Consider the following 16609-nt stretch of genomic DNA (forward strand, 5'->3'; position numbering starts at 1 on the left):
GAAAATGTGAAGGCACGTGAATTTCCTTGTGTTGAAACCTTAGCTGTGGTTTAACATACACAACGGCACATTTTAACTTTCTGTCAGGAAGTGAAAACCAACCGACTGAAGCACTGTAACTGTTGAAAGGCTAAAAGCACACACATGCTAACTGACACTTTCTGGCTGACAGGAAATCTGCATTTTCTAAATTAAACGGCCAGCTACCACAGTTGCATTGCACTGCTTGCAATCTGCTAATTAAAACTGTTAACAGAATCCAGTGCTTCAAAGGCATTATTTGCAGATCATTTACTAGCTTTACAATAACAGGCTCACTAAACAGGATTACAAATATGTGCAACAGGCTTGCAAACAAAACCTTTCACTGATCTCTACAACTGGAACATTGCTCATGGCTTTCATTGGAAGTTGTACCTAGTTTTTAAGAGTGTTTTTGAAATTGAAATAAACATATAACAAAAGCACGGATACAATAAAAATCCATAATAGTTTATTTTTGTAATATTCACAGTCAAATGTACAATGTTTATATACAAGTACAACACTTTTAAATCAGAAGTGGGGGACATTTTTCCAGCAGATACAACGACTCAATCACTGAACTCTGACCTCCCAGTAACCCAGTACAAGTGAATAGCTGAAGAACCTTGAATAAGCAGCCACTTGTCTTAAGTTCCAAACACTAGCTGTTTGGCCCTACTGTTGCCTGGTTAATTCAGGTTTCACTGCATTTTCAATTCAGGGACTATTTACAAATGCCATTATTTTATAAAAATGTACTGAAGTGATTATCAGGATTCATAATTATAATTGTTGTTTGTCATACACATAAGGAGTAATGTAGTTATGGTTCCTTTGAGAGTTCTTGGTCGCTCAAACTACAGCTCTCTCATCAACCCCTCCCCCCCACCTTCAATAGTGCAAACTGTCGAACTGACTTTATAAACAGCTCAGTTTGAAAAAGGATTTGGTATCTTTCGAACAGAAATTTAGTTCTCTATAATGCATATTACTTAGTCAGTTTTGGATCATTTCTGAATACAGGCAGCAAGGGTCCTTCCTCTATTTGTGTCTGTTTAGTCATTCCACATCTCTGGGGAAAGAAACAAAACACTGAGATTAGTGTTCAGCTCAGACAGCAAGTTGGAGACAAACCAATCAGCTTCTAAGCAGAGGAAACTGCATTTTAGTAAAATATTAATTAGAATCTGTATAATAAATGCATTGTATATGGGGCAATATTGACTGAATAAATTAAGGCACTGTAAATAAAAGTATTACTAAATATTGTGCATCTTCCTTTTTATTGCATGAATAACATTAAAATATGTGCCAATAGGATCAACTGTGTATATTAATATATGTAATGCATACACCTCTATTTATATATTTCATAATTTGTAAAGCTCCCTTCACATTTAATGTAAGGCCGATATATTTACTAAATACCATATATATTTTTAATTGTAACAAAACTGTCTTCTTTTCATAATGTATATCTTTTTCAATATTTATGCAGGTTTATGTAACTTATTCTACTCTGAGGTCATGTGCATTCTGCAGAAAGTTGTACAAAATATTTAAAAAGCAGCTATAACTAGCAAATACAGTCATTCTTTCATTATGATTTTTAAAATGAGTTGTATATGATATATATCTTTTAAAATAAATGGTAATACACAGTACAAAATACATTATCATAGAGGGGACTAATGGGAAATATATGCAAGTTTTTACCATATTAATAAATAAAGTGAACTGCATGGCATTTTAAAATGCAATGTTAACACCTTTTAAAAGAAAGTGTTTATTTCCTCACAGTATTAGACAGTATTACATACCAGCTAATACTCTGTCTAGGTTTTCAATGTAGCTTTCCAGGTTACTTGTGTCTCCAAGTTTTGCTAAAGAAAAACAAAAGTAAGAGAAATGCAAAATGATTATCTTAAACAACATATAAATGGCAAAAGAGTTTGTTTGTCCTGTTGCTGTAACTGTAAAGGGTACTGCACAAAACATAAACCACTCAAGTGAAAATATAAAACTAATAAAATGTTTAATGATTTAAAACAGGATTATGCACTGAAAAACATGCACAAAACATGAAAGAAAATGGAGTTCCAGAGATTGAATCAGCCAATTACACAAAGCTGATCCGGCACATGTATCTTTCCTACATGCACTCACTCACAGACATGCAATTGTCTTCATTTCTTTTCCTACCTTTTGAAGGTGTCATCACTTCGGCTATAGTCAGATTTTCTTCACTGTTGTTTAGACTGCTACCAGGGGAGGAATTGCCACCTGATAAAAAAAGACAACCCTACATTTAACATCATTTTAGTTTTCTATACACAGGGTTTTTTTTTTTTTTTTTTTTTAACTCAAGTTTCTATTTAGAAAGAAGCTATGCTGTTAAGGCTTTCACTATTTTTCTTTATGACTCAAATAGTGAAAATATGTGAGTTTAACCATGACATACTGCATGCGGCCCTATCCAAAACGCTTTATTCTAGAAATAACTCTACATTCATGAACAGTTTTTATGAATAAACAGTTTGCTATTTATTAAACAGAAGTACAGTTTTATAACACTGCAGATGCGGTACTACTGCCTCTGTGAGCAGAAGAAATAGCTAGCCACACATTGCAAGCATATGAAACACAGATAACAAGTACATAAAATCGGTTGTGAATAAAACATAATAATAATAATAATAATAATAATAATAATAATAATAATAATAATAATAATAATAATAATAATGTTCATACTTATATTAATTATATTAATAACAAAAATTCCAAACCTGGGTACAGGGGTAATCCCCAAACGCCCAGCATGTTTTCAATACCGTTAGTCTTCTTCATAACAATACATACGTCATATTTTCAAAGCGTTTACTCGTCTTTAATTAACTCCGATTTAAAAAAAAAAAAAAGCCTAAAACACCTGTTCATTTTGCAAAACTGGAACCAAACAACTGTTATATAATTCGAGTCCTTTTAAGTAGCCTACTATCAGTGTGTTTTTGTTTTTCATGTTGTACATTAACATAATGTGTTGTTCTCCTTTCAAAAAGCAGGAGTTATTTAAAGATTGGAGAAAACGTTATGAAAATATACCCCAATAACTCGTTACAATTAAACATAACACACGTTTCCTAATACATTTACACAAAGTAATCGTATCACATTTTACATGTATATGAAATGGACTCATGTACAGAACATTAAAACCGTGAACTTACTGTCGACTGACTCGTTAAATGCGCTGTCGCCCATGCTGGTGGCACTGTCTTTTTTCGCTTGTTTCAAATGCTGATCGTAATTTCTCTTTGGAGTGTGCGTTTCAAAGTCCTCCATCACATCATCGAATTCTTTCAGTAGGTCTTCAAATTCGTTTTCTACCTCTGAAAATAACAAACAGAATTGTTAGAATCGGTTATGTGGCAGTTGCAATGTAATTGAACTACTTACAAGAGCTTAAATTAATACATGTTTAAACGTTAAATGTGTAGTGTGGTTATATTTTAAGAAGCTACAACTAATATATGTATTTAATTGAAATATACATTAAAATGTGTCTTATCTGATCAGTATTTTCAATGTTTACTGCTTATTGGTGAAAATATGATTACAAACATATTTAAACAAATAAGACCAACTGTTTTAAGACGAGTATAGTACCCTACAAAAAGTTGTTAGACTTACTTGAATATTTTTCTGACGCCATCCTTAATATCAGCTCCAGATACTATTCCAACACAATGCGTTTCAACTATTCTATAGTTCTGCCCAGAAATAGACAGCTTGTCTTAAGTATGCAACCTTGACATGGGATGTTGACTGGCACTCTGTGCAGCCAATGATAGAAAATAACACAGAGTGGGCGTTATCTGTGGGCGGGCTGGAACATTATGAATGAAATGGAATTTGATGCGTGGAAATGGTACACTTAAATGCTGTTGAAGATTTTTTTTTCCAGATTTTAAAATACGTTATGACTTAAATGTAACATGGAAAGTGATTTTGACCCCACAATAAAGTAAATAGGATATACACTACTGACCTACATAACAGTACCACAAATATACTGTACCTGTGCTATAAAATGCAGTAAAATAGGGGGCAGAAGAGCAAGTAAAGCGCATTTAAGGAAGAGTGTCCATAGGGTAAAAAAGAGGAGTTCTACAGGTGCTGTCTGAAGAGGTGAGTCTTGAGGAGGCGCCGGAAGGTGGTCAGGGACTGGGCAGTCCTGACATCTGTAGGACTGACAAATATACTGTACCTGTGCTATGACAGTATTCTAAAAAGACCAAACATTTCAGATGTATGAAAGGAGGCAAGGTTGTGGACAGAGGGCAGAATTTATTTAAGGAAGTAATTAAGTGTTCCCTGCGAGCCCTCGCAAGTAATATTGGACAATATATTTCAGTTTGATAAGATACTGAACTGGAATGAATAATTAACGAGTCAAAGCACAATGATTAAACTGAGGTACATCTTCCTCAGAATAAAACTAGAATTTATATATTTTTAAAATATTTGTGTTACAGTGGGTGGTGTTCACGTAACCCTCACGCGGAGCATACTGTACTTGTGTGGGTGATGGTGGAGCAATTACTCTTAATGGGTTAACTATTGAGTAAGTGTGAATCTGGCATTGAGCCTAGGGGGCATTCCAAGTACACGGGAAGCCCCAAATGAATGCGGCACGTTCACGCTGTAGTATTCTTTTGGCAACACTTAAAATGAAACCGACACGTTGAATTCGGCATCTAACATCTCTGTTAATACAAAACCAGTAAGAAACAATGCAGGTCCATACCAGTCATTAACACTGAGGGGTTCTCGGCAGCCTGCAATAGTTCAGCCATCTGGAGACTACTCAAAACAGCAATTAATAATCATATTAGTGGTATTAATTGATAGTTTTATACTGCACTCAAATTAGTTCTTGTAGATGGATCATTTGTTAGACTTACAGTAGAAGATAATTGACTTTTTTTTTTACAGGAAGAGAGTAAATAAAATAAAAATAGAAATGAAGGGCAGAGCTATACAAAAATACACAAACAAACTCAATGCCAAAAGCCACATTATATTACACTGAAAAACCACACTATTTGCAGATAAAAACAATATTTAATATAAGGTTTTCAGTGGTATATTGTCTTAGGTTTCAAGGCATGATAACGCACAGGCAGGTAAAGTACATAGAAAGTGTGGCAATTCTGGCAGTTTAGGCTGTTCAATTCAGATGATAAAAAGTAAAAACGCCCCAAGAAAAGCTATATCCAGTAAAATCAAGAAGATATAGGTGGCAAACAAATTCGTATTGAAAATCATTTTCTGTATTTTATAATGTTATTCTAAATCACAAAAATACATTCGTGAAATAAACTGCAAATTAGTGTGCACTGCAGGTCCATACAACATTTTTTTTCATTTCCTGTTTATTTTCTTAAAGTATCACAAAAATAAATTTGTTGGAAATTAAATAAACTCAAAGCTATTTTAGGTGTAATATTTGGTGTATGACGCTGAATACATTTTAAACAGATACAATGGTCTAAAACACATGTAGGGTAATTACCAACTGTGGCCACAAGATGGCACTCTTATACTGGACATTTTGAGCAATCCTCTGTAATACAGGTTTGACTGCGCAATTCAATTTCCATTTATTTTTATAGTGGATTACAGTCCACCTGCAGGTGTCACCTGGGTACGACAAAAACAGTGTGGAGGAAAAAGAGGAAATGCTCGAAAAAAGTGATGTCAGCTACTGTTCCTACAGGGAATTAACAGAGAAAGAAACAAACCACAGACACACAGTTTGATCTTCTCCAAATAACGTATTCAGATTGTGGGGATTGTTTGAGATGTTGTGATCTTTCATGACAAACATCTGTGTACTACAGCAGTCAGGTCCTGCCAAAATAATTTGTAATGTATTTGTAATGTAAAATTGCTCCACAATGCAAGGAGAACAGGTTGAGGGCTAGCAGGGTTCTTAAACCGGGTTTTATGGGTAAACAAAAAGAGCACCAGCAACAAAGGTATCATTTTCGGCTTATCGTTCCACTGCTGTGTTTCTGTTTAGCATTATGTCACGAATGCTGCGTCAATTCAGCTATTGTATAAATGTATACAATGACTTGTCATGACAAGGGGCATAAAAGCCCTTCCCTTTTCTCTTAAGGGTTAACATCTCTGAAGCATTTGTTATTATTGTTGGTGGTGGTTTTTCCTTTATATCCAATTGTCATGAAAATAGGTACTGTATTAAGATAAGGTACTGAAAATATCAGATTTCTGTCCTTCCCTGCGTCCATTTACCTGTATGTCACTCTTACACATTGCTATTTCGTATTCTATACTACTCTGTACGTACTGTGTATATATCTTCTATACTACTCTGTATGTACTGTGTATATATCTTCTATACTACTCTGTACGTACTGTGTATATATGTAGGTCACTTTTGAATGTACAGCCCTGGTGGGTGGGTGGGTGTTACTGACCTACTTGCTGTTTCAGCCACCATGGATATTTGGTTTAATCATCTCCTATATATTTTTCCTTTGGGAGTTTCTCTGTGAGCAGGTCTGAGAAGGGTGTTTTTTTTCTGTAATGTAATCTGACACACACTTTATTAAACATGCTAATGTTAATGCACACTGTATTTGTGTGTGCGTGTGTGTGCGTGCGTGTGTGTGTGTGTGTGTGTGTGTGTGTGTGCGTGTGTGTGGTGTGGTGGTTTTATGTTTACAGTATTCCTTTCAGAAAAGGCAAGTAAATTGCTTCCTTGCCACTTCATGGCAAGGAGGCTCTCATGGACCACATTGAGAAACACTGATACAGAGCACCAGTATCTATACTATACTGTATGTATCTCCAGTCTTTACACATGCCTTTGTAAGACTAATTTGGCTGGAGTCTCTTCCAATGTCTCTGCAGTGGGCTAGATGTCATAAACACTTAAACCAGTGCAACGTAAGATTAAAAAATAATTAAACAAATGAAGCAATTACTAATAAGCCATACAATAAATAATGGATTGCATAAACCCTGGTTCTCAAATAACACTTAAGCAGTTATTATTATTATTATTATTATTATTATTATTATTATTATTATTATTATTATTATTATTTATTTCTTAGCAGACGCCCTTATCCAGGGCGACTTACAATCGTAAGCAAATACATTTCAAGTGTTACAATACAAGTAATACAATAAGAGAAAGAAATACAATAACTTTTGTTCAAGAAAACGAATCGGCATGAAACCGGTTGAGTTACTTCTTTTCAGGGAGAGCCAGGGTGACACAACCATTATTTTGTGATAACTCACAGTACATTTACCTGCAGTTATTTTTTTCTAAAGCTGATGTTATGAAGCTTCAAATAAAATGCCTCAGACCTCCTACATGCCTCTTAGTTTTACTTAGCAAACTTAGCACTATGAATATGGCCCAAAATATGAAAGACACATATTAACCAAAAGTTGCATGCTGCTGCCTGTGCCGTGCCATTGTCGTTGTTTTCTTTCTCTCTGTCTTCCGTGTCTTTGTCTCGTTTACCATGGTCTTGCAGATTGGAGGAAGGCCCAGAATTTCAGAGTTCTGAAGTTCTTCCTTTCAGCCTCTAACAGAGCGGTAAATCAAGAGGAGATTTTTTTAACAAACAAGCCTTCACTGCATTGCCTACTTGAAACCATCAAAGCGCTTTGAAACCTGCAGATATTTAAAAAGATTTGGAAAATTCCCACTCCACTGACATCAGATCCACTGACATTGTACTGATGTCAGTAGTAGCCTATAATCAGAGAATTAAGCACATGATTTTATAGGGAATTATCAGTTACACTGGTATTTTCATAAATGTACTGGAAGATTTCAAAGATTTCTCCAGGAGATAGCTGGAACCGGTGAGATTTTGACGATTCCTTTGTGTCAAGGAACAATTCAAATTATTTATACCCTGTTAACTATGTGCATAGGCCAGGGATCTTCCAATTCATTCCTGCAGAAGATTATTAAATTAAAGTGCCTGGTGGAAAAAAGTCCTGCACCAGAATGGACTGAAAAATCAATTCCCCAGTTTGTATTTGTTTCAGAACTGACCCCTTTCATTAGGCAGTTGAATTTTCTTCGCGAGACACTTTACCAGAGTTTTTGTTTGCCACACATTTAAATATGGGGTAGCAGCAGTAAATACGGTAAGAACAAATATTGTAAATGAAAGAATAACTGCATAATGTATAAAGGGCACTGAAGCTAAAAAGGGGTGAAAATTAATCTTAAAACCTTTAAAGAAACAACAATGAGGAAATATTTTTTTCTGTGCTATCTGTCATACAATCTTAGGAACAGCGTTTTTTTTTTGTTTTGTTTTGTTTTTTAAATAATTGGATGGGGTTGGTCAGGCAGGTTCTGCATTAAATAACACTGTCGGCTTGTTATTGATTGACTGATACTAAATAATTGTGTGAACAAGGGAAACTGAGGGACCACATTGTTTTGTTTTGTATTCCATTTAATACCTAATAACTTAACATTTTGTAAAGATAATTACTCAGAAAATACAGGATTATTTCTGAAAAGACAGATCTCCATACGTGTTTCACTGCCTGGGGAGTATTTCCTACTCCTCACACTACCTGCAGCCTCAAATAGACAGGAGCTCAATAGAAAATTACAAACAACTGCACTGATTACACATGACAGGTCTGCAAGCTGTTTAAATTGTCCTGGGGATATAGCTAATTCCATCAGAGAAGTTCGGTTGAGAATATTTATTCTGGAGAATGGTTAGCTATAGGTCTTCAAAATTGTTTTGGGTTTGTTCCTTAAGTTCTGCACCATCCTGAGTTTCAGGAAAGCCTATTGCTCTGAAGGGAGGGGATGGAGGAAGGGAGGGGGGGGGGGGGGGGGTGGGGCTGGGGGTACTCCGGGGAGAAAGCCACACCTCTTCCAAGGAAAGCATTCCATTCAATCAGATTTTCCTCATAGAAGTTCAGTGCCAGGTGAATGAGTTAGAAGGGAACACACATGATTCAGGAATGGATTATAGAAAACATTTTAAAATGGACTGGGCTAGAATACTTCAGGTCAGTAATAACACTGATAGCTCAAATAACTTCATGATTAATGTATATTATGGTAATTGTTTTTTTTCATGACACATTAATGACAAGATTTTGTCATTTCTGCAATTAGAATGTCAACATGATATAATTTTGCATGCAATATTGAATATTAATTAAAGCTTGTGTTTGATTTTTGATGATAATAGATACTAAAGTAATTTTTTATTGAAAATGTTTGTTTAAATTGGGGAGGGGATATCTGAGAGAGGAGATATTAGTTTTATATATAAAGTACATCCTTCTTTATTTTGCTATGAAAAACACTAAATTAGTACACAAAACTATTTATTCTCAACATGGCCTAACCATGAATTAATTAAATAAGTGAATAATAAAATTGAAGACTATAGAGGGAGCACTGGATTTTTTGAAAACTTTGTATTTCACTACTGTATATAAGATTTGTTGAAAAAAGTTTCCCCTAATTTTGTAAACCAAAACTTCTAGGAGTTGAGGTTTTTTTTTTCTATTTAGTTCATTCATACTGCTCAGAAGTGTTTTCTATTTTGACACAACTGTGGTTCTGTGCCATTTAAGACCTTTAAAGACAAGGGTTAACTTACGAAGGTCGACATGCTGTTCCCGCTTTAATTAGTGAAAGATACAAGAATAACTGGTATTTAATCTTTTATATTATTACAACACATCTACTTCTAAGTCAAATGCTATTGTAAAGAGAAAAAAATACATAATGGTACAAGATCAGTGTATGTAAAGCTTGCTTTTCATAACCAATCAATTCTCCTAAATAAGGAACAATGGAATAATAAAGGTGATAAGGAAATGCCTTGCTTATTTAAATGAATGGCTCTGATTGATTCCTTCCTTTACAAGGGAAATCGGCTATAACTTATAACATTTAACCCTATTTGAATGCATACTATGCCATTTCATTTTTGTAATTTTAAAGATAAGCGGAGTGTCAATAGCATTCATTGCATGTCACTATACTCATTGCAATTCTAATCAACAGTAGCTAACATGTTACTCAACCACTGCATGACTTTCCATTTTTTGGCAGTGCAAGCAGGAAAAGAAAAAATACCTATGCAAATTGACCAAAATGTACCCCAAACAGGTTTTCTGTTAATGTTCTCTAAGGTGTGAAAAACATGTTGTATTTTTTTCACCTTCACTAGTGCAGAATGTTGAAGGGGGCAGGTTAATGGTTACACTCTGTTATACCGGGTGTACTTGGAAGTTAGAAATTATTCAGAGCGCTATATTGAGGCCACATGGTCCTTGACTCAATGTGCAATAATCATGCATCAGGGCAGCAGTGTGGAGTAGCGGTTAGGGCTCTGGACTTTTGACCAGAGGGTTGTGGGTTCAATCCCCAGTGGGGGACACTGCTGTTGTACCCTTGAGCAAGGTACTTTACCTAGATTGCTCCAGTAAAAACCCAACTGTATAAATATGAAATAATTTGATGTCTTGTAACAATTGTAAGTTGCCCTGGATAAGGGCATCTGCTAAGAAATAAATAATAATAGTGCAGGGTTTCGCATATCTGGCCACCAGTTTGCTGTTTTTTGATGATTTCTTTTCAAAGAAAAGTAACCTACCCAGAACTGCTGTTACAGGAGGTGCTGCTCCTACTTTTTAAATATATTACCCATTATCACAGTATGTGAACTCTGCCCATAACCATGTGGTTATTAAGCAGAAGGCTATAGACTTTGAACTTGTTAGCTTGTCTCAAAATGGCAACACAGTTCACGAGTGATGAATGTTATCACAATTCTTAAAAACTACAGGGGGTTATAAAAATACTTGTGGCATGTTTTTTTGTAAACAGGTTGTCTACACATGACCGATTCATTTGTTTGCCATTTGGCCCTATACCATACTGACAGTGTCATGACAGGTGTGTTTGAGTGAATTTTATTTAACAGCCCTTTCAGTAAGTTCTTATTAACAATTTTAGAACAGCTGTTCAAACAGATTCTCCAGTCACTGGTATCCTGTAAGTACTTTGTTTGATTGTTTTGTTTTTTTTGTCAGTTTTGTGTAAAGTGTATGTAAAACTACAAAGTGGTATGTAATTCTGTATGTTAACGTAACATTATTCAGCAGAAATGTGTTAATTCTATATGGTGATGCTAAACTTTTGGCCATAGCTGTACATGTAGGTGTCTATTGACCTGTTTATGAACACATTAGATTTGTTTCTTGATGTTTATTAAAGTATCATTTATTTTCAGGAAAATCACTTTCAGCATTGGAGCTACAGCTGGTAAACAAGTACAAGTACGAGTACAAAAAAAAAAAAAGAAAATTTGGAAAGAAATTCCAGGCAATTAGTCTTTTGTCCAACAGTTAACTGAAGAAAATCTGAATTCATCCGTTTAACATACAATAAACACCCAATATTATTCAGACATTTACCATACATTTGAATACCTATTGTTCTACGTATTTGAGCATTTCTAACACAAGAGGTCACTTGAGAGATCTTACCCATTGCACGGGTGAAGATGTCATGCATATACTTACACAATTCATTATTATAATGGACCAGAAGGTACACAGATCGTTATAGTGGTATATTGTTATTACTACAGGTATAATCAGCAGTATACATTGTTTGGGTTAAAAAAAAAGAAAAAAAAAAAAGGTGTTTTTTCCAGTTTCCGGTTGAAAATCGATTTAGGGGACCTATTTAGGTTAAAAATAGAAATACAGCTTGATGACTGTATGGACTGCTTCAGAAATGTAACCATTCTTCCCATTTGTTTTTTCAGAACTGTATTGGCATGCTCCTGCTGGCCCACATGGTCTCCAGTGAGTCAGTATCTGAAGTTACATTCAGTGTCAAAGAGGAAGAAGATGCCGGTGTTTCTATTGGGAACATTCAGCAGCATCTCTTCCCTCTGGTATCCGATGGAGACACGTTAACTTACAAGTTCTTGGAGAACAATCTATACGTCACCCTGGATGAGATAACTGGGTTCCTGTACACAACCAAACACAAACTTGACAGAGAAATCCTGTGTCCACCCGACCACTTGGGTGACTGTGTGCTGCAATTAAATGCTATTGTTATGCCTGATAAATATTTTAAAATGATTAAAGTCAACATAGACATAGAAGACATTAATGACAATGCACCCTACTTTCTGGAGAACAATATTTCCCTGTCAATATCCGAGAACACCCCAGTGGGAACGACAATTGGAATTGACCATTTGGCCCTTGATAAAGACACCGGGACTAACAGCATGCTCACTTACCTGCTTGAAAACAGTGATGGGTTTTTCAGTATAGCACTAGAGGGGGAGTCACTTTCTGTCATCATTGAGAAGCCACTGGACCGGGAATCTCTGGATGTTCACCAAATGAAACTCATTGCTACTGATGGAGGGCATCCATCTTTATCTGGAACTGCTGCCTTGAATGTCCAGGTAGAAGACGCCAATGATAACTGTCCAGTGTTCACTTCAGCAGAACCCATCCTGGTCACTATTCCTGAAAATGCAGCCGCAGATAGCATAGTGGCACAGGTTCACGCAACTGATGCAGATCTCGGCTCTAACGCTGACATTATTTATTCCTACAGCCCTCGAGTTTCTGCTGCATCCAGGGAATTGTTCAGTTTGGACCCATCTTCTGGCATTATCACTTTCTCAGGGGTTGTAGAGACGGAGACACCTCCTGAACACAAACTAAGTGTGTTCGCAAACAGTGCCCCCTGCCCTCCAGCAATAGCAGTTGTAATAGTTTATTTAAGTCAGGATACAAATCAACAACCAGTGATAGACATCAGCTACATCGCAAGTCTGGATAATGATGATGTTGTGTTGAAGGAGAATGTACCTGTGAACACAGCAATAGCCCTTTTGGATGTAATTGACCCACATAATATTAAAGGCTCACTTAACATCGAAGGAGATGTCCCTTTCATTTTAAAACCACACCATGGGAAATATTTACTGCTGACATCAAAGCCACTCGACTTTGAACTTGATAAACAATACAATGTTTTTATTGTTGCACGAGATGCCAACCAAAAGAGCGTTTTCCACAAAAGGTTCATCCGAATCAGAGTAAATGATGTGAATGATAATGCTCCAAGGTTCTCCCAAAGATCCGTTGAAGCTTCCATTGAAGAAAACAATGGGCTAGACACTCCTTTGATCAGACTAACTGCAATAGATGCAGATAGTGACCAAAACGGAAAGGTGGTTTACAGTCTAGGCCCAGATGCACCACCCATGTTTGCGATTAACACATCAACAGGTGAGCTCACAGTGTCTTCAGTACTAGACCGGGAACAACAGGATCTTTACAATTTCACAGTGGTTGCTGCTGATCAGGGTACTCCATCTTTAGAAACCGTAACCACTGTCCTGATCCGAGTGCTGGACCAAAACGATAACAGACCACTTTTCATTACCAACGAGTTTACCTTCTTCATTCCAGAGAACTTCCCCCGCCTCGGGGAGGTGGCAATTATTAATGTGACGGATGCAGACACGGGGCCCAACGGTAAAGTGATGGTTTCCATCCTAAACAGCACTGTACCATTTGTGATGGACAATGCTAGAGGGACACTGCGTTGCTCTTCTGATATAGACAGAGAGACAGCAGACATACATGAAATTTGGATTATGGCTATAGACAGTGGGAATCCAGCCTTATCGACCACTGCCAAAGTGACCATCTTTGTTTTAGATATCAACGACAACCCTCCCAAGGTTCTCCTGCCCAAGAACAACTTCTCCTGCCTGCCAGTTCCTGGAAGCACAGCTCAGGGGGCAACAGTTGCTGAGATTTATGCTATTGATATGGATGCCGGGATGAATTCAGTTATCAGCTACAAGATCATTGGAAAAGAAGCTCCTGGCCCCAGTCCCTTTAAGATCGATTCCTTGACGGGCAACATAACCCTTCAGGAAAAGCTTCTGACTAATCATTACGGCATGCACCACTTATTTATTCAAGTAAGTGACGGTGGATTACCCAAACCTCTACAATCCACCATTTGGATTAATCTTTTTGTGAATGAAACTTTAAGCCCTTGTGTTTTGAATACAGTGCCTGAAGGTTTTTTTCAAGAACAGCCTCTAGAAATGCAAAACTTATGCGGACGTGAGTTTTCTGAAATCCTGTGCTTGCCATTAACGTTTATTGTTGGTCTGGCAATGATGACAGCTTCCCTTATATTTTTCGCAGCAGGTATATATATGTTTCGAAAAGCAACAGTGAGCAACTTGAGGAATATGAATAGGCCTGCTCATGAGGATGCTGAAATCCCTTTAAAACTGAACCAAAACTATGACACTAGAGACTGGGTTGATGTACAATAACAGAATACCTCAAATAAGCCATACCCTGAACTGGACAAACACTGTATGTTGTACATAAGATTTTTTTTTGTTCACAGTATTTTTTAAATGTTTTATACATGAATTAAATGGCATTTATGAATGAGTTTGCAACATTTTAACCAAAATATGTAACTCGCAAGTTTAAAACTGAAATTAGACAGCTCCAGTCAAAATAACTTCCACAGGGGCTCAGGTGGAAAATCTTCACGGCTACGAGAATGGCACGCAGTCTCATCAGCAGATTAGAATCATGTACACTTGGGAAATCTTTGGAATATAGAAGTGGCGGTACTGCGTAATTACCAGCCTATTTTAAGCACTATACATGTATATATGTATGTAGTGTTGGGAAAGTTACTTTTAAAGGGTAATCTGTTACAAGTTACCAATACTTGAACAACATTGTAACTAATGTAGTTACAGTAACTTATTACTTTGAAAACAAAAATTGTTACACTTAGAAATGGTTACATCCCAGGCATAGTTTACAAGTTCCTGAAAAATGTAATCGGATTACAGTAATGCGTTACACATGAAGTGTGACTCCCCAGGACTGTCTATATTTTAGCCTTCAGTGCGCTGGACTTCAACAGAAAGAATGCATTGTTGACCACCCAGTTGGTTTAGATTCATTTAAGCCTTTGAGACACAAGCTTCCTCCCACTATCCTGTTCCTGCTACCACTGCAGCACTAATATGTATTTGATTATCTCTTCAGGGTCTGGAAGCAAAGTTTTTAAGAAGGAGATTTTGTTTTCAGATAGTGTGTTGCATTGATAACATCTTGGCAGCGGGTATTTTCAATATGATTTTTGTAAAAAAAGAAATGGTAAATTATTACTTTGTCCAAATAAAAGCCTTTTTACATGTGTTGGTATTACTCAATTGAATCTGCTTTTATATTTTGATCTAAAAATAAAATGCCCTTTCAGACACTGTCAGTAAACTTGGAAAAACACCTGCCATGACACTACCAATTTGGGATTTTGTATTTGGGGTATTATTTCATAGCTACTTCCAAACGAAACTCTGACATACGTCAGGCAAGTTGGATCTAAGGGGTGTAATGCCACACGCAAGGATGAGGAAGTGGGGTCTATCCACAAAGTATAACTCCTATTCTTTGAAAGGATAAAAACACCTTGTAGTAACAAAACCAAATTCGAACGCTACAACTAGAGAATGCTAAACAGACCTCATATAATCACTGTGTTTATTTGGTTCTAGGTTTGTAAAATGTTCAGGAGTTTAAAAAGAATAAAACTAATAGAGTAAAGCTGAGAATAAGGCCCTATAATACTCTATTTACACTAAACAATGCATGATCATCACGTTCTGAAAACATGATTGAAGTGAATGGCAATCGCATGGTTTCAATGAGTGTTGATTGTGCATTATTTACTGTAGGTAGGCTGGATAGTAGTGTGTTACAGGTAATATATCCCACTTGACCCAATGTTCCTATATGCATCATAGTAAGCACAACTAGCTTCAATTCTGCAAAATAAAAAGATGAAAAGTAACCCAGGTATGTGACATACTGTATTGTACTGTACATTCCCAGCCACCGCTGCACTCACAATTAGAGCTACCAGTAACACGAAAAAGTAGATCATCCAGTGCACATGCACATGTCCCCCACTGATACTCTCAACAACTTAATGAACATCACAATAGGATAAGTGGCTCTTTAGATATATTCAACAGTGTAATGTATGGACTTATGGTCTTGTGAGAATGTTGTTAGTCATCTTTTTTATGCCATTGTTATGGCCATAAACTATACCTGAGGGCAGGTACAAAAATACAAACCGTGTCATCACATGCATATACAGTATCATTAATGTATAGGACTCTGTCATGACTGTATTCGTTTTGCTAGGAAATTATAATACCCTCATCCACAATCTTTGAAAACTGTCCAGTCTAAAATAATGTTACAGTCGTTTTAGGAAATTGTAAGCACAGCTGAAGGTCTTTATAATTGTTTCTAGACTGAGTTCTCTGTTTTAACATGCAATGTATTCATTAAGCATCATTGTGGATTTCACTGCAGTTATGTTATTGTATAACGTATTGTGTGTTTAGGTGGGTGCTCCTGTGGGTGGATTGCATAT

The 16609-nt window shown here is 36.3% G+C and overlaps 2 protein-coding genes across 2 annotated transcripts; one reads left to right on the plus strand and one right to left on the minus strand.

Moving 5' to 3' along the window:
• Positions 1 to 471: 471 nt before the first annotated feature.
• LOC117430838 (regulator of cell cycle RGCC-like) lies at positions 472 to 3889 on the minus strand. The gene is made up of 5 exons (XM_034051350.3): positions 3718 to 3889; positions 3255 to 3416; positions 2227 to 2307; positions 1845 to 1907; positions 472 to 1096 (listed from the first exon to the last, which is right to left on the minus strand). The coding sequence occupies exons 1-5, from the start codon at positions 3737 to 3739 to the stop codon at positions 1080 to 1082; spliced, it is 345 nt and encodes a 114-aa protein (XP_033907241.3). The 5' UTR covers positions 3740 to 3889; the 3' UTR covers positions 472 to 1079.
• Positions 3890 to 9003: 5114 nt separating this feature from the next.
• LOC117963468 (protocadherin-20-like) lies at positions 9004 to 15361 on the plus strand. The gene is made up of 2 exons (XM_059001430.1): positions 9004 to 9123; positions 11907 to 15361. Exons 1-2 carry the CDS (start codon positions 9076 to 9078, stop codon positions 14469 to 14471), a joined length of 2613 nt encoding a protein of 870 aa, XP_058857413.1. The 5' UTR covers positions 9004 to 9075; the 3' UTR covers positions 14472 to 15361.
• The last annotated feature ends 1248 nt before the right edge of the window (positions 15362 to 16609 follow it).

The sequence above is a fragment of the Acipenser ruthenus genome, chromosome 26 (genome assembly GCF_902713425.1).
Source record: "Acipenser ruthenus chromosome 26, fAciRut3.2 maternal haplotype, whole genome shotgun sequence".
NCBI lineage: Eukaryota > Metazoa > Chordata > Actinopteri > Acipenseriformes > Acipenseridae > Acipenser > Acipenser ruthenus.